The following is an 18980-nucleotide window of genomic DNA, read 5'->3' on the forward strand; positions in this document are numbered from 1 at the left end:
TTTTCCCCCCAAAAAAGAGGGTGAAAATCTGGGCGCGTCTTAGACTCCGAATGTAGCCCCGCCCAGCTTCTCAAACGGAGGTTTCAGAGGCTGAAAAAAAGCATCAGAAACGAAGCAGCAGAAAAGAAGCCCCCAAACAGAGCTTCAGAAAAAAAGCCTCCAAACAGAGCTTCAGAGGCTTTTTTTCTGAAGCTGTTTCGGAGGCTTTCAGAGGCAGGAAAAAAAGTTTTTTCTGAAACGGAGTTTCAGAAGTTTCAGAGGCAGGAAAAAAAGCCAAAAAAAAAAAAAAAACAAGGCACAGAGCTCACAACCAAGGAACCTGTTGCTAAAATTCACCTCTGGGAACAGCTGATTGGGGGTATTCCGGGAGGCCGATCCACCTGCCAATCAGCTTTTTTCTTATTTTCCTCCCCAAAAACTAGGGTGCGTCTTATACTCCAAAAAATACAATCATACAGATAGTCCTCGACTTACGACCACAGTTGAGCCCAAAATGTATGTGGTTAAGTGAAACGTTTGTTAAGTGAGGTTTGCCCCGTTGTAAGACTTTTCTTGCCACGTTTTTTTAAGTGAATGGCCGCAGTGGATAAGTTAGTAACCCAGTTGTTAAGTGAATCCAGTTTCCCCATGGACTCTGCTCGTCGCAAGGTCACAAAAGGGGATCATGTGACCTTGAGACACTGCCACCGTCGTAAGTACATGCCAGTTGCCAAGCCTCTGAATTTCGATCACGCAATCACGGGGATGCCGCGAAAGTCGTATGTGAAAAACGGCCATAAGTCACATTTTTCAGGGACGTTGTAACTTTCAACCGTCACTAAACGATCTGTTGTAAATCGAGGATTACCTGGATAATCTGCCGATCAGGTGTGTGTGGGCGAGGGTAGGCTCAGATGAAGGCACATCTGACCTCAGCTTCCAGCAACAAGATCCTTTTATCCTTCATGGTCACTTTCTTAACTTGGCTCTTTGCAAAAGGTTGGGGAAATCTAGCTTTCAAGGCACTGGGCTAGAAACCAGGAGATTGTGAGTTCTAGTCTCGCCTTAGGCCTGAAAGCTGGCCGGCTAACTTTAGACCAATCACCAGGAAACGCTGAGTTCTAGTTCCACCTTAAGCATGGAAACCAACTAGGTGACTTGGAGCCAATCACCAGGAAATTGGGAGTTCTAGTCCTGCCTTAGGCGTGAAATCCAGCTAGGTGACTATGGACCAATCACAAGAGATCCGTGAATTCTAATCCTGCCTTAGGCACTAAAGCTGGCTGGTTGACTTTGGGCCACATCACTAGGAGATGGTGAATTCTAGTCCCGCCTTAGGGATGAAAGCCAACTGGGTAACTTTGGGCCACATCACTAGGAGATGGTGAGTTCTAGTCCCACCTTAGGCTTTAATGCCAGTCCTTCTCTCTCAGCCCACCCCACCTCCACAGGGTTGTTGTTGCGAAGAAAATAGGAGAAGGAAAAAGCCACTTTGCGTTACAAAGATGGCATAAAAATAAATAAATAATACTATTCTGCGTGATTGACACATGCCTCGCTCTCTTTTTCCTTCTAGGACTGCCTTCGGCAAAGAGTCTGAAGTCCTCATCGGGAACCTGGGGGATAAACTGATCCCCCAACAAGAGATTCTCCGAGACGTCAGCGATCTAAAGGCCTTGGCCAACATGCACGAAAGCCTGGAATGGCTGTCGGGACGGGTGAAAAGCGCTTTCTCCAGCCTTCCATCGGCCCAGAGTAAGTGGCCCCTGGGGACGGAGAAGTACACCAGTGGGGATTTCAATTACTGGTCGCCCTCGAGTTACGGCCACAATTGTGCCCAGCGTTTCTGTTGCTAAGGTTGTTAAGTGAGTTTGGTCTCCTTTTACAAACTTTCTGGCAGAGGTTATTAAGTGAATCACTGGATGGATAGATGGTTCAACGAATAGTTAGGTACATAATGGATGGATGACTAGATAGATAGATAGATAGATAGATAGATAGATAGATAGATAGATAGATAGATAGATGAAGATGGATGGATCGATGGACGTGGGTACATAATGGATGGATGTCTGGATGGATGGATGGATGGACGTAGATACATGATGGATGGATGGATGGATAGATAGATAGATAGATAGATAGATAGATAGATAGATAGATAGATAGATAGATAGATAGATATGGATGGATGGATGGATGGATGGATGGATGGATGGATGGATGGATGGATGGAAGGAAGGAAGGAAGGACGGAGGTACATAATGGATGAATGACTAGATAGATATAGATGGATGGATGGATGGATGGATGGATGGATGGATGGATGGATAGATAGATAGATAGATGAAGATAGATGGATGGATGGATGGATGGACGTAGGTACATAATGGATGGGTGGATGGATGGATAGATAGATGGATGGGTGGATGGATGGACGTAGGTACATAGTGGATGGGTGGATGGATGGATGGATGGATGGATGGATGGATGGATGGATGGATGGACGTAGGTACATAATGGATGGATGGATGGATAGATAGATGGATAGATAGATAGATAGATAGATAGATAGATAGATGATAGATAGATAGATAGATAGATAGATAGATAGATAGACAGACAGACAGACAGACAGACAGACAGACAGACAGATAGATGAAGATGGATGGATGGACATAGGAACATGATGGATGGATGGATGGATGAATGGATAGATGGATGGATGGACGTAGGTAGGTACATAATAGATGGGTGACTAGATAGACAGACAGACAGACAATGATGGATGGATGGATGGATGGACAGATGGAGGTGGGTACATAGTAGATAAGTGACTCGATAGATGGATGGAAGGAAGGAAGGAAATACAAGAAAGGTAGATCACAAAATGCATCAAGAATTGGACTCCGCTTGGAAGAAGCCAAGAAAGGTCTCCATTGCTGGACTATTTGACACCTCGTAAGGTCAGAGGCGAGAAGTTTCCAGAGCATAGGAAGCAGAAGTAGATGAAGTGGTGCAAGGATGATTTATAAAGAAAGAAGACGACCAAGAGGCCCATTCAGTGGATTGGTGTGCGCTAGACGTAGCGTGATTCCTCCTCTCTCCTTTACGTGCCCCCTGAGGTTTAAACCCTGCGTTTCCTCCCTCTGGTTCCACCTGGCCTTCAGCTATAAAACGTTCCCCTGAGGTCCCAAAGACTGCTAAAATCCAGCAGGTATCAGCCAAGGTGAAGCCAGGAGGCTTCCCAAGTGGAAGGTCAGGGCAGAAGGTCGAGAAGGCGAGACGAAAAAGGGGAAGCTGAAAACTCGGTGTAACACCTGCTCACAGCTTAATGACGGGCTCAAATCCCGGCGGAGGTCCAGGGCTTAAGTAAAAAACGGGTTTCTGGCTTTCTGCAATATATGAGTTAGGCAACACTTTTATTCCTTTTACACAATTTCTAAAAGAGTTTCCAACCATTCAAATAAAGATTTGGATCCGGCAGGCCAGCCGTATTCATGGCCTCAAATGACCAGGGAAAAGAAAAGTAGATTTTTGCATACAGAAAGGTAATCCTCGGCTAAAAAAAACCCGCTCGTTGAGTGACCGCTCGAAATTACGACACTGGAAAAAGCAACGTGACTTTTTCGCACTCGCCACCGTTGCAGCGTCCCCAGGGTCACGTGATCAAAATTCAGACGCTTTGCACCTGACTCATACTTACGACGGGTGTGGCGTCCCTGGGGGGGTCACCCGATCCCCTTTGGCGACCTTCCGACAAGCAAATTCAAAGGGGGGAAGCCAGATTGACTTTAACTACCGTGTTACTAACTTAATGACTGCGGCGATTCACTGAGCAGGAAAGGTCATGAAATGGGGCAAAACTCATTTAACAATTGTTCTGCTCCGCAACAGAAATTTTGAGCCCAGTTGTAATACTTACGGGACCGTCTGCTGCCACCGATTGCCTCCCACTGACCCGTACGCTCTCACAGGGAGGGTCTCCTTAGGATGCCGTCTGTCAGGCAGTGCCGACTGGCGACGCCCAGGGGAAGGGCCTTCTCTGTGGGGGCTCCCACCCTCTGGAATGAACTTCCCCCAGGACTTCGTCAACTTCCTGACCTTCGAACCTTCCGCCGCGAGCTGAAAACACATCTATTTATTTGCGCAGGACTGGACTAGAATTTCAATTTTAAATTTAATTTTAATGGGGTTTTATCATTTTAATTGTAATTTTAAATTTTGGCCTATTTAAATAAGTTTTTAAATTAGTTTTTATTTTGTATTATATTTGTATTTTTATCGGGCTGTAAACCGCCCTGAGTCCTTCGGGAGATAGGGCGGTATAAAAATTCGATTAAATAAATAAATAAATAAAAATAAATCGCAAGGTGAGGATTATCTGTAGTTAATAACAGAGCTGGAAGGGACCTTGGAGGTCTTCTAGTCCAACCCCCTGCTCAGGCAGGAGACCCTATGCCATTTCAGACAAATGTTTGTCCAATCTCTTCTTAAAAAACTCCAGTGTTGGAGCACCCACAACTTCTGGTGGCAAGCAGTTCCACTGGTTAATTGTTCTCACTGTCAGGAAATTCCTCCTGATTTCTAGGTTGCTTCCTCCTTGTTTGGTTTCCATCCACTGCTTCTTGTCCTGCCTTCAGGTGCTCAGGAGAATTTGTTGTCTGTCCGTCTGTCCATCCATCCATCCATCTCTGATGATATTACCTATTATATTATAGTTAGGTTAATGAAAATTCTGCAAGAAAACAAGCAAGCTCAGAGAGCACTAGGGATCCCTCATGTCAACCCTGAGCTACAAATATTCTCCTTTATTGGAACTAACTATCTGTCTCTAACTAACTAGCTACTATCTCCATCCATATCCATCCATTCATCCATCTCTGCCTGCCTGCCTCTCTCTGTCTCTGTCTGTCTCTCTCTCTCTCTCACTAATTAACTATCTCTGTATGTCTTATCTATCAATATCTATCTATCTCTAATTAACTATCTAACTATTTCTCTCTCTCTAATTAACTATCACTAGTGATATCACTATCACTGAGCTTCCCCCAGGACTTCGACAACTTCCTGACCTCTGGACCTTTCGCCGCGAGCTGAAGATGTATCTATTCTTCCGAGCAGGACTGGCTTAAATAGGGTTTTTAAATATGGATTTTATTGGGGTTTATTTTATATTTTGTATTGTATTTTAAATTTTAGGCCATATTGAATAAGTTTTTTAAAGAGTGTTTTTATTGTAATATATGGTATTATTTTATCTGCCTGTTCACCGCCCTGAGTCCTTCGGGAGAAGGGCGGTATAAAAATTAAATTATTATTATTATTATTATTTTACTAACTAACTAACTATCAATCTCTATCTATCTATCTCTAATTAACTATCTCTATGTCTATCCATCCATCCATCCATCTCACAGAATCCATCCATCCAGAGAATTGGTCTCTAGCAGTGTTATTACCTGCAAATAATTTTTTGGGGGGGCGGGTTGCTATTGAGAACTTTTCTCTCCGATTATAAAAAGGCACCCCCAATCTGATGGGGTATGGAGACCCAACGAAAATGAGGGCTGGCTTGATTGATATATATATATATCTCGGTTGTGTTACATGTGAGCGCACACGGTTGAAGCGGAAGACGAAGGGCGTCTGATTTCCTTGTACAGTAAGTAGATGAGGCAGGTTTTGCCTTGGGGGGGTGGAAACAGCAGCTGCTGTTTTATCAAGCAATTAAAGGTGACAATGGTTGGCACAGCTAAGAACTCAGAGGGAGCACCAAGTGGTGTGATGCGTGAAGGTTTCTCGGTGATCAAGGGGTAGCCATCCTTCAGTCCGTCATACTTCTGGATTATTGCATCCAGTTTTGGTCATCGGAGTTTTTTTTAAAAAAAAATATTCTAGAAAGAGTGCAGAGGAAAGGAACAAAGATGGTTAGAGGGCTGGAGACTAAAATATAGGAAGAACGGTCGGAGGAATTGGATTTGTCTAAAGGTAAAGGTAAAGGTTCCCCTCGCACATACGTGCTAGTCGTTCCCGACTCTAGGGGGCGGTGCTCATCTCCGTTTCAAAGCCAAAGAGCCAGCACTGTCCAAGGACATCTCCGTGGTCATGTGGCCGGCATGACTCAACGCCAAAGGCGCACGGAACACTGTTCCCTTCCCACCAAAGGTGGTCCCTATTTTTTCTACTTGCATTTTTTATGTTCTTTTGAACTGCTAGGTTGGCAGAAGCTGGGAAAAATAACGGAAGCTCACCCCAGGGGTGAAACGCTACCGGTTCACACCAGTTCGGGCGAACCGGTGGCTGCGTGTGGTTTGGCAAACCAGTAGCGGCGGCAGTGCAAAGCTCCACCCACCGACCTGGATGTCATTACTTCCTGGTTCTAACAGGAAGTAACCTGTTTTTGACCCTCTGCACATGCGCAGAAGGCTTTGCGCATGCACAGATGGTCCAAAATCACACGTGATGTGAGTGGAGCAAGTGTGCGCATGCACTTCTAAACCAGTAGGGAAGGGAAGTAGATTTGACCCCGGCTCACTCCGTTACGCGGCACTAGGGATTTGAACTGCTGAACTGCCGACCTTTCGATCAACAAGCTCAGTGTCTCAGCCACTGAGCCACCGCATCCCTGGGTTTGTCTAGTCTAGTGAAAAAAAGCAACTGGGGGGCACATTATAAAAGTCTTCCCATTTTTGAGGGGCTGCCACAAGGAAAAGGGGGTCAATTTATTCTCCAAAGCACATGAGGGCAGATCAAGAAATAATAAAGGAAAACTTATCGAGAAAAGAGCCAATCTAGAACTAAGGAGAAACTTCCTGACTAGAACTCACCGTCTCCTGGTGATTGGCTCAGAGTCACCCAGCCAGCTTGCGTGTCCAAGGTGGGACTAGATCCCACAATCTCCTGGTGATTGGCCCAAAATTCCCTGCTGGTTTTCACGCCTAAGCAAGACTAGAACTCACCGTCTTCTGGTGATTGGCCCACTCAGGCGGGTTTCATGCCTACGGCAGGACTAGAACTCATTGTCTCCTGATGATTGGCTCCAAGTGACTCAGCCAGCTTTCTTATCTAAGGCAGGACTAGAACTCACTATCTCCTAGTTATTTACCCAAAGTCACTCAGCCATCTTTCGTATTTAAGGCAGGACTAGAACTCACCGTCTCCTAGTTATTGACCCAAAGTCACTCAGCCATCTTTCGTATTTAAGGCAGGACTAGAACTCACCGTCTCCTAGTTATTGACCCAAAGTCACTCAGCCATCTTTCGTATTTAATGCAGGACTAGAACTCACCGTCTCCTAGTTATTGGCCAAAAATCACTCAGCCAGCTTTCCTGCCTAAGACGAGATTAGAACCCATCATCTGTTGGTGATTGGACCAAGGTCAACCCAGCCAGTTTTTCCTGCCTAAGGGAGGACTAGAACTCACCATCTCCTGATCTGCATCTTCACCCCTGAACCAAACCGGCTCTGGTATTCCAGTGGATGGGGTTTATGATTTTTAGCTGAAGAAGAAAGTGCAGAAGAATTGAATGTCGGCTTGGAAAATTTATTATCCGCCGATGAGAATTCTTGGTTAGTTCTAGTAGGCTCTCCATGGCGTCAAAAACCCACCGGGAGAAGACAAAGCATGTGAAATTTATGAGTGTAAAATTATAATAGGTGGAGGAGAGAGTGGAGGGAACACGTAAAAAACTGCCCTTAAATTCCACATTTATGGCTGCGAGGAAACACTAACATTAGCTAAGAGTTGCTATGGCCGTTTGAGGGTCAGGCAAACACTAAATTGGTTTAAAAACTGGCTTGAAACCAAATTGCACTTTAATAAAAGATCTTGGAGGCTGGGAGGAAAAGAGACCTCTTTGAGTTCCTTCCCTCCCTCCCTCCCTCTCTTTCTCCTCCCTCCCTTTCTCTCTCTTTCCTTCCTCCCTCCCTCCCTTATTTCTTCCTCCTTTCCCATTCTTTCCTCCTTCCCTCCCTCCCTCCCTCTTTTTCTTCTCCCTCCCTCCCTTTCTCTCTCTTTCCTCCCTCCCTCCCTCCCTTTCTCCTCCCTCTTACCCTGCCGTTCTCCTTCCTTTCCTCCTTTCTTCCTTTCTTCCTCCCTCCCTCCTCCCTTATTTCTTCCTCCTTCCCATTCTTTCCTCCTTCCTTTCCTCCCTACCTCTCTTTTCCCTCCCTTTCTCCTCCCTCCCACTCTGTCCTTCTCCTTCCTTCCTTCCTTCCTTCCCTCCTTCCTTCCCATTCTTTCCTCCTTCCCTCCCTCCCTCACTTTCTCCTCCCTCCTACCCTGCCGTTCTCCTTCCTTTCCTCCTTCCTTCCTTCCTCCCTCCCTCCCTTTATTCTCCCTCCCTTATTTCTTCCTTCCTTCCCTCCCTCCCTCCCTCCCTCTCTTTATCCTCCTTCCCTCTTATTCCTTCCTTCCTTCCCATTCTTTCCTCCTTCCCTTCCTTCCTTCCTTCCTTCCCTCCCTCTCTCCCATTTTCTCCCCTTCCTCTTCCTCGCCACCAATCCTCCCTTTCTTCCAGAAACAAATTGAAAAGAAGACCCTTCGTCTTTCGCCCCATCTCAGAATTCCTGCCCTTTTTTTTTTTTAAAGACTAATTTCCTAACAAAATTTATGCTGCCGGCAGCGGCTGCCCGGAATCTCCCCCTCCCTCCCTCCCTCCCTCCCACCCCAGGCAGTTCTAATGAGACAATTCATTAACCAGGGCCTGCGCGCACCCCGTAAAGAACATTAATGCACCAAATAAAATTTTAAAAAGCCCTAATAGAGTGTTCAGCCAGCTCTTTATCGCCGATGACAGTCGGTGTCCTGGCTCAATCATGCGTGTTTGCGGAAGGGACAAAAGGGCTCCAACAACCATTTGTCTGGGATGGTATCTCCTGAGCAGGGGGGGTTGGACTAGAAGACCTCCAAGGTCCCTTCCAACTCTGTGATTCTGTTAATACCATCCCAGCCTGAATTCTCACCTGCAGCTCCAGGCAGAACAGCCTCTTCTTAACCTTAAGCATCACTTACCTGGATAGATTTCCCGTCTCTTCTTTTTTACCGGGGAAAAGGAAGTCCTCGACTTACGACCATCGTTGAGCCCCCACATTTCTGCTGCTAAGCGAGACCGCTGCTATGTGAGTTTCGCCCCATGTTACGACCTTTCTGGCCACCGTTATCGAGTGAATCGCTGCACTTGTTAAGTTAGTAACACGGTCGTTAACTCATTTATTCAGATATGTGTGTGTGCCCTCAGAACTTTGGAACTGGGTCTGAAGTGCCTTTGAGGAAGTCTGTCGTAACTCTGAATGGTCACTAAGCAGCAGGTCGTAAGCCGAGGACCGCCTATAGCGTAGAATCAGCTCGAAACCTGAAACTAACTCCTCCTCACCAATCTTTGGATGACCTTCTGTAGGTCGTCCTCGACTTAGGACCGCAACTGAGCCCGATATTTCCATGGCTTCAACAGGGCCGTCGTTCACTGAGCCTCGCCCCATTTTACGACCTTCCTTGCCACCGTGGTTAAGTGAATCACGGCGGTTATTAAGTTCGTCGCACAGCTGTTTTAAGCGGTACCGGCTCCCCCGTCGACCTGTCTCGTCAGAAGATCGCAAAAGGGGATTTACGTGACTCCGGAACGCTGTGACCGTCATAAATTGGAGCCAGTTGCCAAAAGTGTCCGAATTTTGATCACGTGATCATGGGGATGCAGCCACCGTCGTTAAGTGGGGGGGGGGAAACAGTCGTAAGTCACTTTTTTCAGTGCCGTTGCGACTTTGAACGGTCACTGAATGAATGATTGTAAATCAAGAAAAATTCCAGGAATGGCCGACATGTGTCACCCATTAAAATATTGGTTTGCATTGACCCAGCTGCCATCTTGACTTGTTTAAACCCACATCTGTGGACACCCCTACAAGTAACCAAAGAATGGAAACCAATCAAGGAGAGAACCAGCCTAGAACTAAGGGGAAATTTCCTGAATGTGAGAACAGTTAACCCGAGGAACTACTTGCCACCAGAAGCTCCCAACACTGGAAGCTTTTAAGAAGAGATTGGACAGCCATTTGTCCAAAATGTCACAGGATCTCCTACTTGAGCAGGGGGTTGAATTAGAAACCCCCTGTTCTATTTTTTTTTCTCCCCCTTTTTCTCAAAGGAGCTAAAACATAAAAGATTGCAGAACCTGGATATACCTGGTCTAGAGAAAAGAAGGACCAGGGGTGACATGATAGCGGTCTTCCAATACTTGAACCGCTGACAAGAAACAACGGATGGAAACTAATCAAAGAGAGAAGCAACCTGGAATTAAGGAGAAATTTGCTGACAGTGAGGACAATTAACCTGTGGAACAGCTTGCCACCGGAAGTTGTGGGTGCTCCAACACTGGAGGTTTTCAAAAAGAAATTGGACAACCATTTGTCTGGAATGGTATCTCCTGAGCAGAGGGTCGGACTAGAAGACCTCCATGGTCCCTTCCAACTCTGTGATTCTGTTAATACCATCATGATCAACAACTAAGAGAAGGACTTGGGTGATATGATAGCAGTCTTCCAATATTTGAGGGGCTGCCAGAGAGGAGAGGGGGTCAACCTATTCTCCAAAGCTCCTGAAGGCAGGACAAGAAGCAATGGATGGAAACTCATCAAGGAGAGAAGCAACCTAAAACTAAGGAGAAATTTCCTGACGGTGAGAACAATTAACCAGTGGAACGACTTGCCACCAGAAATTGTAAATGCTCCAACACTGGAAGTCTTTAAGAAGAGATTGGACAGCTGCCATTGTACAGGAATAATGGTAGAATTAAACAAGTTGGAATGGTGTAATGTCGGGACTGCTCGGCAAACACTCCCGAAGGGAAAGGGTAAGGAAAGAGGAGTAAAGAAGGAAGAAAGTAGGTAGGCAGGTGGGTAGGGAGGAAAGAAGGGAGGGAGAAGAAAGGATAGGGGAGGAGAAGAAGGAGAAGATAGAGGGTTAGAAAGGATGGTAGTGAGAAGTGGGAAAGAGGAGGGGAAGTAGGAAAGCGAGGAGAAGGTGGTGGGGAAAGTTTAAGAAGGATGAGAAGGGAAGAAAGGATTAAAGGGGGGAGTGGTAGTCGAGCAGCCCTGATGGAGTATAATTTGAGTATAGGACTGATCGTTGGATAAGTGATTGTATTGTACACTGGTCAAATTGTGGGAATTATTATGGAAAATAAAAAAATTTTGCTCTATAAAAAAAAAAAAAGAAGAGATTGGACAGCTATTTGTCCAAAATGGTATAGGATTTCTTGCCTGAGCAGGGGGTTGGACTAGAAGACCTCCAAGGTCCCTTCCAACTTCGTAATTCTGTTAATGTGTAGTCTGAGTCCAAATCCAGATGGGTTTGGGGAGATAATGTCTAAGAATAAACAGCCTTCCCAGGTAATAAAGGAGCAAACACAGATGGCTTATGCATCTGTGAATTAGGCCAGGTGCGATCACCTTGAATTTCTAAGTTCACCTTGGGAACGACGACGACAGAGTCGTATTTTAAGCTTTTGCTGACGTCGTCCCCGTTTATCTTCAATTTTAGGAGGCGGCTGTTCAGCTGGGCCTGTTAGGGTGGGTTAACAATGAAATAAAATCCATAAATGGAATAGGAAACAGAGCTCAGCAGGTAGTTAAAAGCAGCCAAGGAAAGGACCAAACAAATCTTTCCAAAAAGAAAAAAGAAAAGAAAGAATTTCAATAGCCTGGGGTAAAACAGAAAAGCTGTTGCATACGATTTTGAAAAGGGGAAGAAATATCTGGGAAAACCCGATTGCACGCTGGGCTTGTATGAACCCATATGGAAGGGGCCAGGCCTTTTGTTACATGGCTGAGGAATTCCGAAGTCCACAGATCTAAGGGGCTGCCCCAAAGAAGAGGGTGGGGTGTCAGCCTATTCTCCAAAGGAACCAGAAGGCAGGACAAGAAGCGACGGATGGAAACTCATAAAAGGAGAGAAGCAACCTGGAATTAAGGAGGAAGCTTCCTGACAGTGAGAACAATTAACCAGTGGAACAACTTGCCACCAGAAGTAACCTTCATCACTGGAGGTTTTTTAAGAAAGGATTTGATAACCATTTGTCTGGAATGGTGTAGTATCTCCTGCTTGAGCAGTGGGTTGGACTAGAAGACCTCCAAGGTCCCCTCCAGCTCTATTCTAATCTCTCTCCTCCCTCCTCTCTTTTTTTTCTCAAAGGCGCTAAAGCGTAAAGATGGCAGAAACTGGGTCTACCTAGTCTAGAGAAAAGAAGGACCAAGAGTGAAATGATAGCAGTCTTCCAATACTTGAAGTGCTGACCACTTAGTGGGAGGCACTGATGATGTTACCTAGTTGGGTCATGAAATGTCTGCAAGGGAACATCTCGGCTCAGAGAACACTCCACAGTCTCCCCTCCCTCCTCCCTGCAATCCCACTCCCTTCTAGCACTGATGATGTTACCTAGTCGGGTCATGAAACGTCTGCAAGAAAAACCACCCAGCTCAGCACCCAGGACCTCAAAGCGGAGGTCATCTGAAGTAGCAGAGAACCGTGGCTGTGTCGTGTCTCACCCCCACTCCGACGAACGAGTCAAGGAAGTCCGTAACAAACTTGGCAACGAAGCCTCTGCAGCTTGCCAAGTTCCTTCGAGGCTTATCAGGGCAGGCAGGAGTCCAAGTTGTGACTTCAGCGATAGGGTCCGATATCAGCAAACTAGATAAGACTTTGCTTGACTCAAGGTTGGAATGCCAAAAGCAGGTCCTTTATATAGGCTGTGGGGTGTGGCTCCATGACTCAGCATTTATCCAGGCCTGCCCCACCCTTCTTTCTGCTGGCGTCGCCTCTCAGATCTCCGGAAGCGAGGGTCCTCCCACTCTAAATTGTCTTCAGCTGGATCTGCTGTCAGAGTCTGGGAAAGGGAGGGGTCAGAGGGAGTAGGCCCGAGTAATTTTACCACCTGGCTGGCTTCCTGCTCTGAAGGCTGAGCCAAAGGAACACATGCTGTATGAGTGAGGTTTATCGAACTTTTCCTTTCACTCCTTGAATCCTCTCCGGGCATGGGGCCAGGGCCGGGGGCTGGAGGCATGACAGACCGTTCATCTTCATTATCAGACTCGGAGTCTGATAAAGGGCCCGGTTGGAGACGGGAGGGGCCCGGCTGAGGAGAGGAGGGAGGACGAGTCACAACAGGCTGGTTTGTCAGTGGAAGCAGCAACACCCTGATTTCTCTTTCTCTTGGTCTCCAGCCTCCCCTGCCCAAGACGCTCATGCCAAAACCGACCTCCCACCGGTGTCAGAACAGATCCTGCAGACCCTCACGGATTTGGCTCGATCTTTCCAGGAGATGGCAGACTCCTGCTTGCTGGTTTTACACCTGGAAGTCAGGTGAGACATGCATATTGTTTGTTTGTTCCTTTGTAGGTTCCTTTGTTCTTTTAGTTTTTTACACACAACCCAAGTGGCAAACATACTTAACATACCTGCTCACCTCAGAGTAACAACCCCATGAGGTGCATTGGCTTGAGAGGGAGGGATTAGCCCAAAGTCACCCAGCCGACTTTTGTGCCCAAGGCAGGACTAGAACTCACTGTCTCCTGCTGATTGGTCCAGAGTCACCCAGTCGACTTCTGTGCCTAAGGAAGAATTAGAACTCACCGTCTCCTGGTGATTGGCCAAAGTCAGCCAGCCAGCCTTCATGCCTAAGGCAGTACTAGAACTTATAGTCGCCTAGTGATTGGTCCAAAGTCACCCAGCCAACTTTCATGCCTAAGGTGGAACTAGAACTCACCGTCTCCCGGTAATTGGACTAAAGTCAGCCAGCCAACTTTCATACCTAAGGTGGAACTAGAACTCACCATCTCCTGGTGATTGGTCCAAAGTCACCCAGCCAATTTTCATGCCTAAAGTGGAACTGGAACTCACGATCTCCTGGTGATTGGTCCAAAAGTTACCCAACCGGCTTTCGTGCCTAAGGTGGAACTAGAATTCACCATCTCTTGGTGATTGATCCAAAATCACCCAACCGACTTTCATGCTTAAGGCAGGACTAGAACTCACTGTTTCCTGGTGATTGGCCCAAAGTCACCCCGCCAGCTTTCATGCCTAAAGTAGAACTAGAACTCACCATTTCCTGGTGATTGATCCAAAGTCAGCCAGCAGTCTTTCATGCCTAAGGTGGAACTAGAACTCACCATCTCTGGGTTTCTTGCTCTGTGTTGGGTAGGTATGTCTAAATCGAAGTATTTCCAAACACCCCCAAGATCCCCAAAATCCTGGAGGAATAAAGCCTTGGAATTTATAAAGCAGCCTACAGAGCAATTAGGCAGAAAATTAGCATGTAAAAACATTTCCTATACCTTATTTCTGTTCTCCCTGTCAGGTAGGGTCTGTGTAATTATCCCCAGTAGTGCAGATAGAGTAGGAAGGGCTGAGAGGAAGGGCCAGAGACTTTCCAAGCTGCCGATGGCAGCTGCGTGAGATTTTAATCACTCCTCATCTTGATTTAAGATTGCAAGATGCAATTAAAAACACCGACCCCGGAGTCTTAACCAGGTTGACGAGAGTCTTCGCTAACTTCCAACTTTCTAAAAGGTGCAGGAGAGCTTTGCAACTTGCACGAAACCGGCAGTTTCGTGGGCCTGTATGTTGTATGAACCGAGAACATTATGTTGTGCCTTGGCCGCCCCCCTCTCTGCAGCCGGGCCCCTCTCATCTCCTGTTATCTCAGCCAGAGACGGATAATGAAGACGAATGGCCTGGCATGCCTTCAGCCCCCAGTCCTGGCACCATGCCCGGACAAACTGAGCAAATAAACCCCTCCCCCACAGCATGTGAACATGAGGAGTATGAAGCCAGTCACGAGCTGGAATTGCCGGCAGCTGGAGGGTGGACGGATCCACGCTTCCGGAGAATGGAGAGGCGACGTCAGCAAAAGGAAGGGAGGGGCAGGCCTGGATAAGTGCTGAGTCATGGAGCCACACCCCATGGCCTATATAAAGGATCGGCTTTCTGGCATTCTTTGAGTCAGGCAAAGTCTAATTTAGATTGCTGAAGTCACACCTTGGACTCCTGCCTGCCCTGAGAACTCTGACAGAACTTTGGCAAAGCTGCAGAGGCTTTGTGGCCACGCTTGATACAGACTTCCCCGACCCGGCCGTCAGAGGAGGAGTGGGACACGACACATTAGTTCGCTTGTAATCAATTCGCTTGTAATTCGCTTGTAATTTGTGCGTGTGGCATGAATTTATTTATTCACACGGTTTAGCACCGTGATAGCCTCTAGACCAATGTTTCTCAGTGTTGGCAAGATGCGAAGACTTTTAACTCGAAATATTTCCCTACACCAGGATCTGCAAACTTGGCTCTTTTAAGACTTGTGGACTTCAACTCCCAGAGTTCCTCAGCCAGCCATGGGAATCCCGGGAGCTGAAGTCCAAAAAAGTCTTAAAGTGGCCAAGTTTGGAGACCTTTACCCTAGAGCAGGGGTTTGCAAACTTGGCTCTTTTAAGACTTGTGGACTCCAGCAAAGCTGGCTGAGGAACTCTGGGAGTTGAAATCCACAAGTCTTAAAAGAGCCAAGTTTGCAGACCCCTGCCCTACACCAATATCCTGGCTGGGGAATTCTGGGAGACGAAGTCCGCACGTCTTCGAGCTGCCGAAGTCTAAGAAACATTGGATTAGATGACCTCTCAACTCTCTTCCGCCAATTAAAGAGCATCTTTGTAGTTCAGGCTTCACCTGTGAGGTCCTGGATGCTGTCTGAGCTTGGTGGTTTTCTTGCAGACGTTTCACGACCCAACTAGGTAACATCATCAGTGCTAGAAGAGAAGTGGGGTTTGCTTTCATTTTATATACATGTGTTGATGGGAGTGATCTTGATGGTTCCTTGATTAGGCTGTTGTATATTGTTGGATTGTTTGCCTGAGTTGGTAATTCCTTGATTGGGGTGTTGATTATGGCTTGTTGGTCGATCTACTGTTATGCTCATATAGCTATCGATCGCTGGCAAGGAGGTTTAGTCTTTTTGTTTCCTTTTTGGGCTTTTTGATAAGTCTCTTTTAAATGGTGTGTAGACATTGTTTATCTCTTTGTGCCTGTTGATGGCCAATTGATGCCAGGCTTCTAGAAATTCCCTAGTGTTTTTGGACTTGGCTTAATCTAGAATGCTCACGGTTTCCCAGTTGAAACTATGGCGAAGTCTGTCCATGTGTCGTGCAATTAAACGGTTTTCATCATGTCTTCTGATTGCTAATTGGTGTTCACGGATGCGCTCTGCTAGTCTTCAGTCTGTTTGTTCCATATAGTGGGAGCATCTGTCTTGCTCCCAAGAAATCTAGAAACCCATGAAATTATCAGAGACATGACGATGGTTAGTACCGTTGCAGCTTTTAGTATCATTCTATATGAACTTCAAACAGAAGATCATAAAGCTGTCGTTTCTGATTCTGGAATGTCCCCTTGATCAGTCAGTTTTCTTAAATGAAAGGCTTTAGGGTTAGTGATTTGGTAGTGGCCACAGTTCACATATAATGGCCTCCAAGACGCATTGTGCAAAATCAGGCTTCCTGCTGTGAAATCAGCAATATTTTTGGAAAACCTTAATGCCGGAGTAGAGTGACGGTCATTTCACACAAACATTTCATCGCGAAGTAGCAGAGACTTGGAAGGGGCAACAATACGAACCGTCTGAGAATGGGATCCGGTCACAGAGCAATCTGTCCGCCATGACTTGTAACTGTTATCAGTGGTGGGTTGCTACCGGTACGCAGCAGTTTGGGCAAACCGGTAACACCGACGATCCCCTGGTCGCGAACCGGTTCCTCCCGACATTCAGATTGGCCCACCTGCCCACCCGGGCTCCTTTTTTTACCTTTATCTTCTCCATTGATTCGCACGGCAGAGTGGATTGACGCGCGAATCAGCTGTGCTCTCCCCAGTAGAAACACGGAAGTGGAAAGTTTTTGCAAAATGTGCATGTACGCACAACACATGTTTGGTGCGCGCACAAAGCACAAAGTGACGCACGAAGTGTGCGATCAGCGAACCGGTAGTAAAACCGGTAGCAACCCACCACTGAACTGTATATGTAGGTCTCAGTTACAGTCGTAACTTGAGGACTACCTGTAAGCAAATACAGGGGCCTCTGGTGGCTCAGACTGCTAAGACAGTCTGTTATTAACACAGCTGCTTGCAATTACTGCAGGTTCTAGTCCCACCAGGCCCAAGGTTGACTCAGCCTTCCATCCTTTATAAGGTAGGTAAAATGAGGACCCAGATTGTTGGGGGCAATAAGTTGACTTTGTATATAAATATACAAATAGGATGAAGACTATTGCTTGACATAGTGTAAGCCGCCCTGAGTCTTCGGAGAAGGGCGGGATATAAATGCAAATTTTTTAAAAAAAATACTGCTGTAGCAACTTGTTGTGAATCAGAAAAATCTTAGTTCCAGAGGTCGTGATGTACCTTCCTTCCCAGGGATAACATCTTTTACAGAACATTTGGTGCACCTCTTAATTTTCCAAGGAGGAAGAAATATCAGTGCTCGAAGGGAGTGAGGTTTGCTCTTATTTTTATATACTGGTGGCTTGCCCTATCAGAATTGATGGGAGCGTTCTTGGTGGTTCCTTGATTAGGCTGTTGTTTACTGTTTGTCTGTGTCGGTAATTCCTTGATTGGGGCATTGTTTATTTTTTTTATTGTTGATCTAGTGTTAATCTCTTATCTGGGCGTTGATTGCTGGTAAGGAGGTGTTTCGGTGTTTTTGTTACATTTTGGGCTTTTCGATTCTCTCTTTTGAATGGTGTGTAGACATTGTTGGTCTCTGTGTGCCAGCTGATGGCCGATTCGTCAAAATGCCACAATTCCAGGAATTTGCTGGCATTTTTAGACTTAGCTTGGTCTAGGATGCTCACAGTTTGCCAGTTTGGGAGGGGGGGGGGTCTAGGACAACTCACCGCAGCCCACTCGTTACAGGAAGCCTCGCCATAGGTCAGGTCAACACTGTATTAATCGTTTCATTCAGTTCCTTTTCTTATTGGTGACCGTGTTTCTGTCGAAATCATTACAACTCTCGTATTTCTGGGTTGTCTTTCTTTATTTTACTACTGTGAGTTCTGCTGAAGTAAATGTAACGTTTGTATTTGTTGAATTGGCCTGCGGTGATTTGTCCTGTGGCAAGTTGGCCATGGAGAGTTGGCCATGGAGAGTTGTCTCATTCCGTCCCTCTGGTTCAAGCATGGCACCTGTTCGATTCCATGCAAAGCTCCCTTAGCTTTGTGGACTTTCCATGTTGCTTTGGCTTCCTTGTGCCTGAAGTCAGGGAGAGGGGGGAGACCCACCCAGGAAACCTGAGTTTTCCTCACCCCCACCCCCAGCATTGGCGCTCTCGTAATCCTGGCTTCTCACAACAAACCTGGTTTGAAGAGCCTTCTCGTTCACAGGGTCCATTGCTTCCACTACCTGATCCCTTTGGCTAAGCAGGGCAACTATGCCATTGTGGCTAATGTGGAGAGCATGGACTACGACCCCCTGGTGATACGGCTCAACAAGGACATCAGCGCCGTGGAAGAAGCCATGAATGCCAGCTTGCAGCAGCACAAGTTCCAGTACATCTTTGAAGGTGGGTGGCTTGCCAAGGAGCTGAGGTGGGCAAAGTGACCAGCCTGGCTTTCTTTTCACGGAAACAGAAGAAAACGATGATAGAAAAAGAGCTTAGCGGTACATCAATTCTGTCCTTTGAGTGTACAGGTAGTCCTTGATTTACGATTGCAATTGAGCCCGCATTTCTTTTTTTCTTTTTTTTTATGAAAAAGTTTTATTTTTACATTCATATCCAATAACATATTTAATGTACAGTCATGTACAATTAGTCGGGTTTGCCCAGTCACCTCCCCCTCCTTTTAATTCTCTTCCTTCTTCTACCTTCTTCTACTTTCCAGACCTTCCTCCCCTTCTCTTATCTACATCCTCTCCTCCCTCCACCCAACACCTTCCTTCTCCTTCTTCTATCCCTCTTTCTTCCTCTTC

General features: G+C 46.4%; 1 protein-coding gene across 2 annotated transcripts in view; it reads left to right on the forward strand.

The window, feature by feature from the left end:
- The window catches only part of EXOC4 (exocyst complex component 4), a 410015-nt gene that overhangs the window by 357403 nt on the left and 33632 nt on the right, over window positions 1-18980 (forward strand). The window contains exons 14-16 of one of the 2 annotated variants that reach the window (XM_058191473.1): window positions 1556-1734; window positions 13199-13337; window positions 18395-18573. In XM_058191473.1, the coding sequence (XP_058047456.1) occupies window positions 1556-1734; window positions 13199-13337; window positions 18395-18573 (497 nt within the window). The remainder of the gene's footprint in view (window positions 1-1555; window positions 1735-13198; window positions 13338-18394; window positions 18574-18980) is intronic. The other variant, XM_058191474.1, reaches the window with a different exon arrangement.

Source organism: Ahaetulla prasina, chromosome 7 (assembly GCF_028640845.1).
Source record: "Ahaetulla prasina isolate Xishuangbanna chromosome 7, ASM2864084v1, whole genome shotgun sequence".
Classification (NCBI taxonomy): Eukaryota; Metazoa; Chordata; class Lepidosauria; order Squamata; family Colubridae; genus Ahaetulla; species Ahaetulla prasina.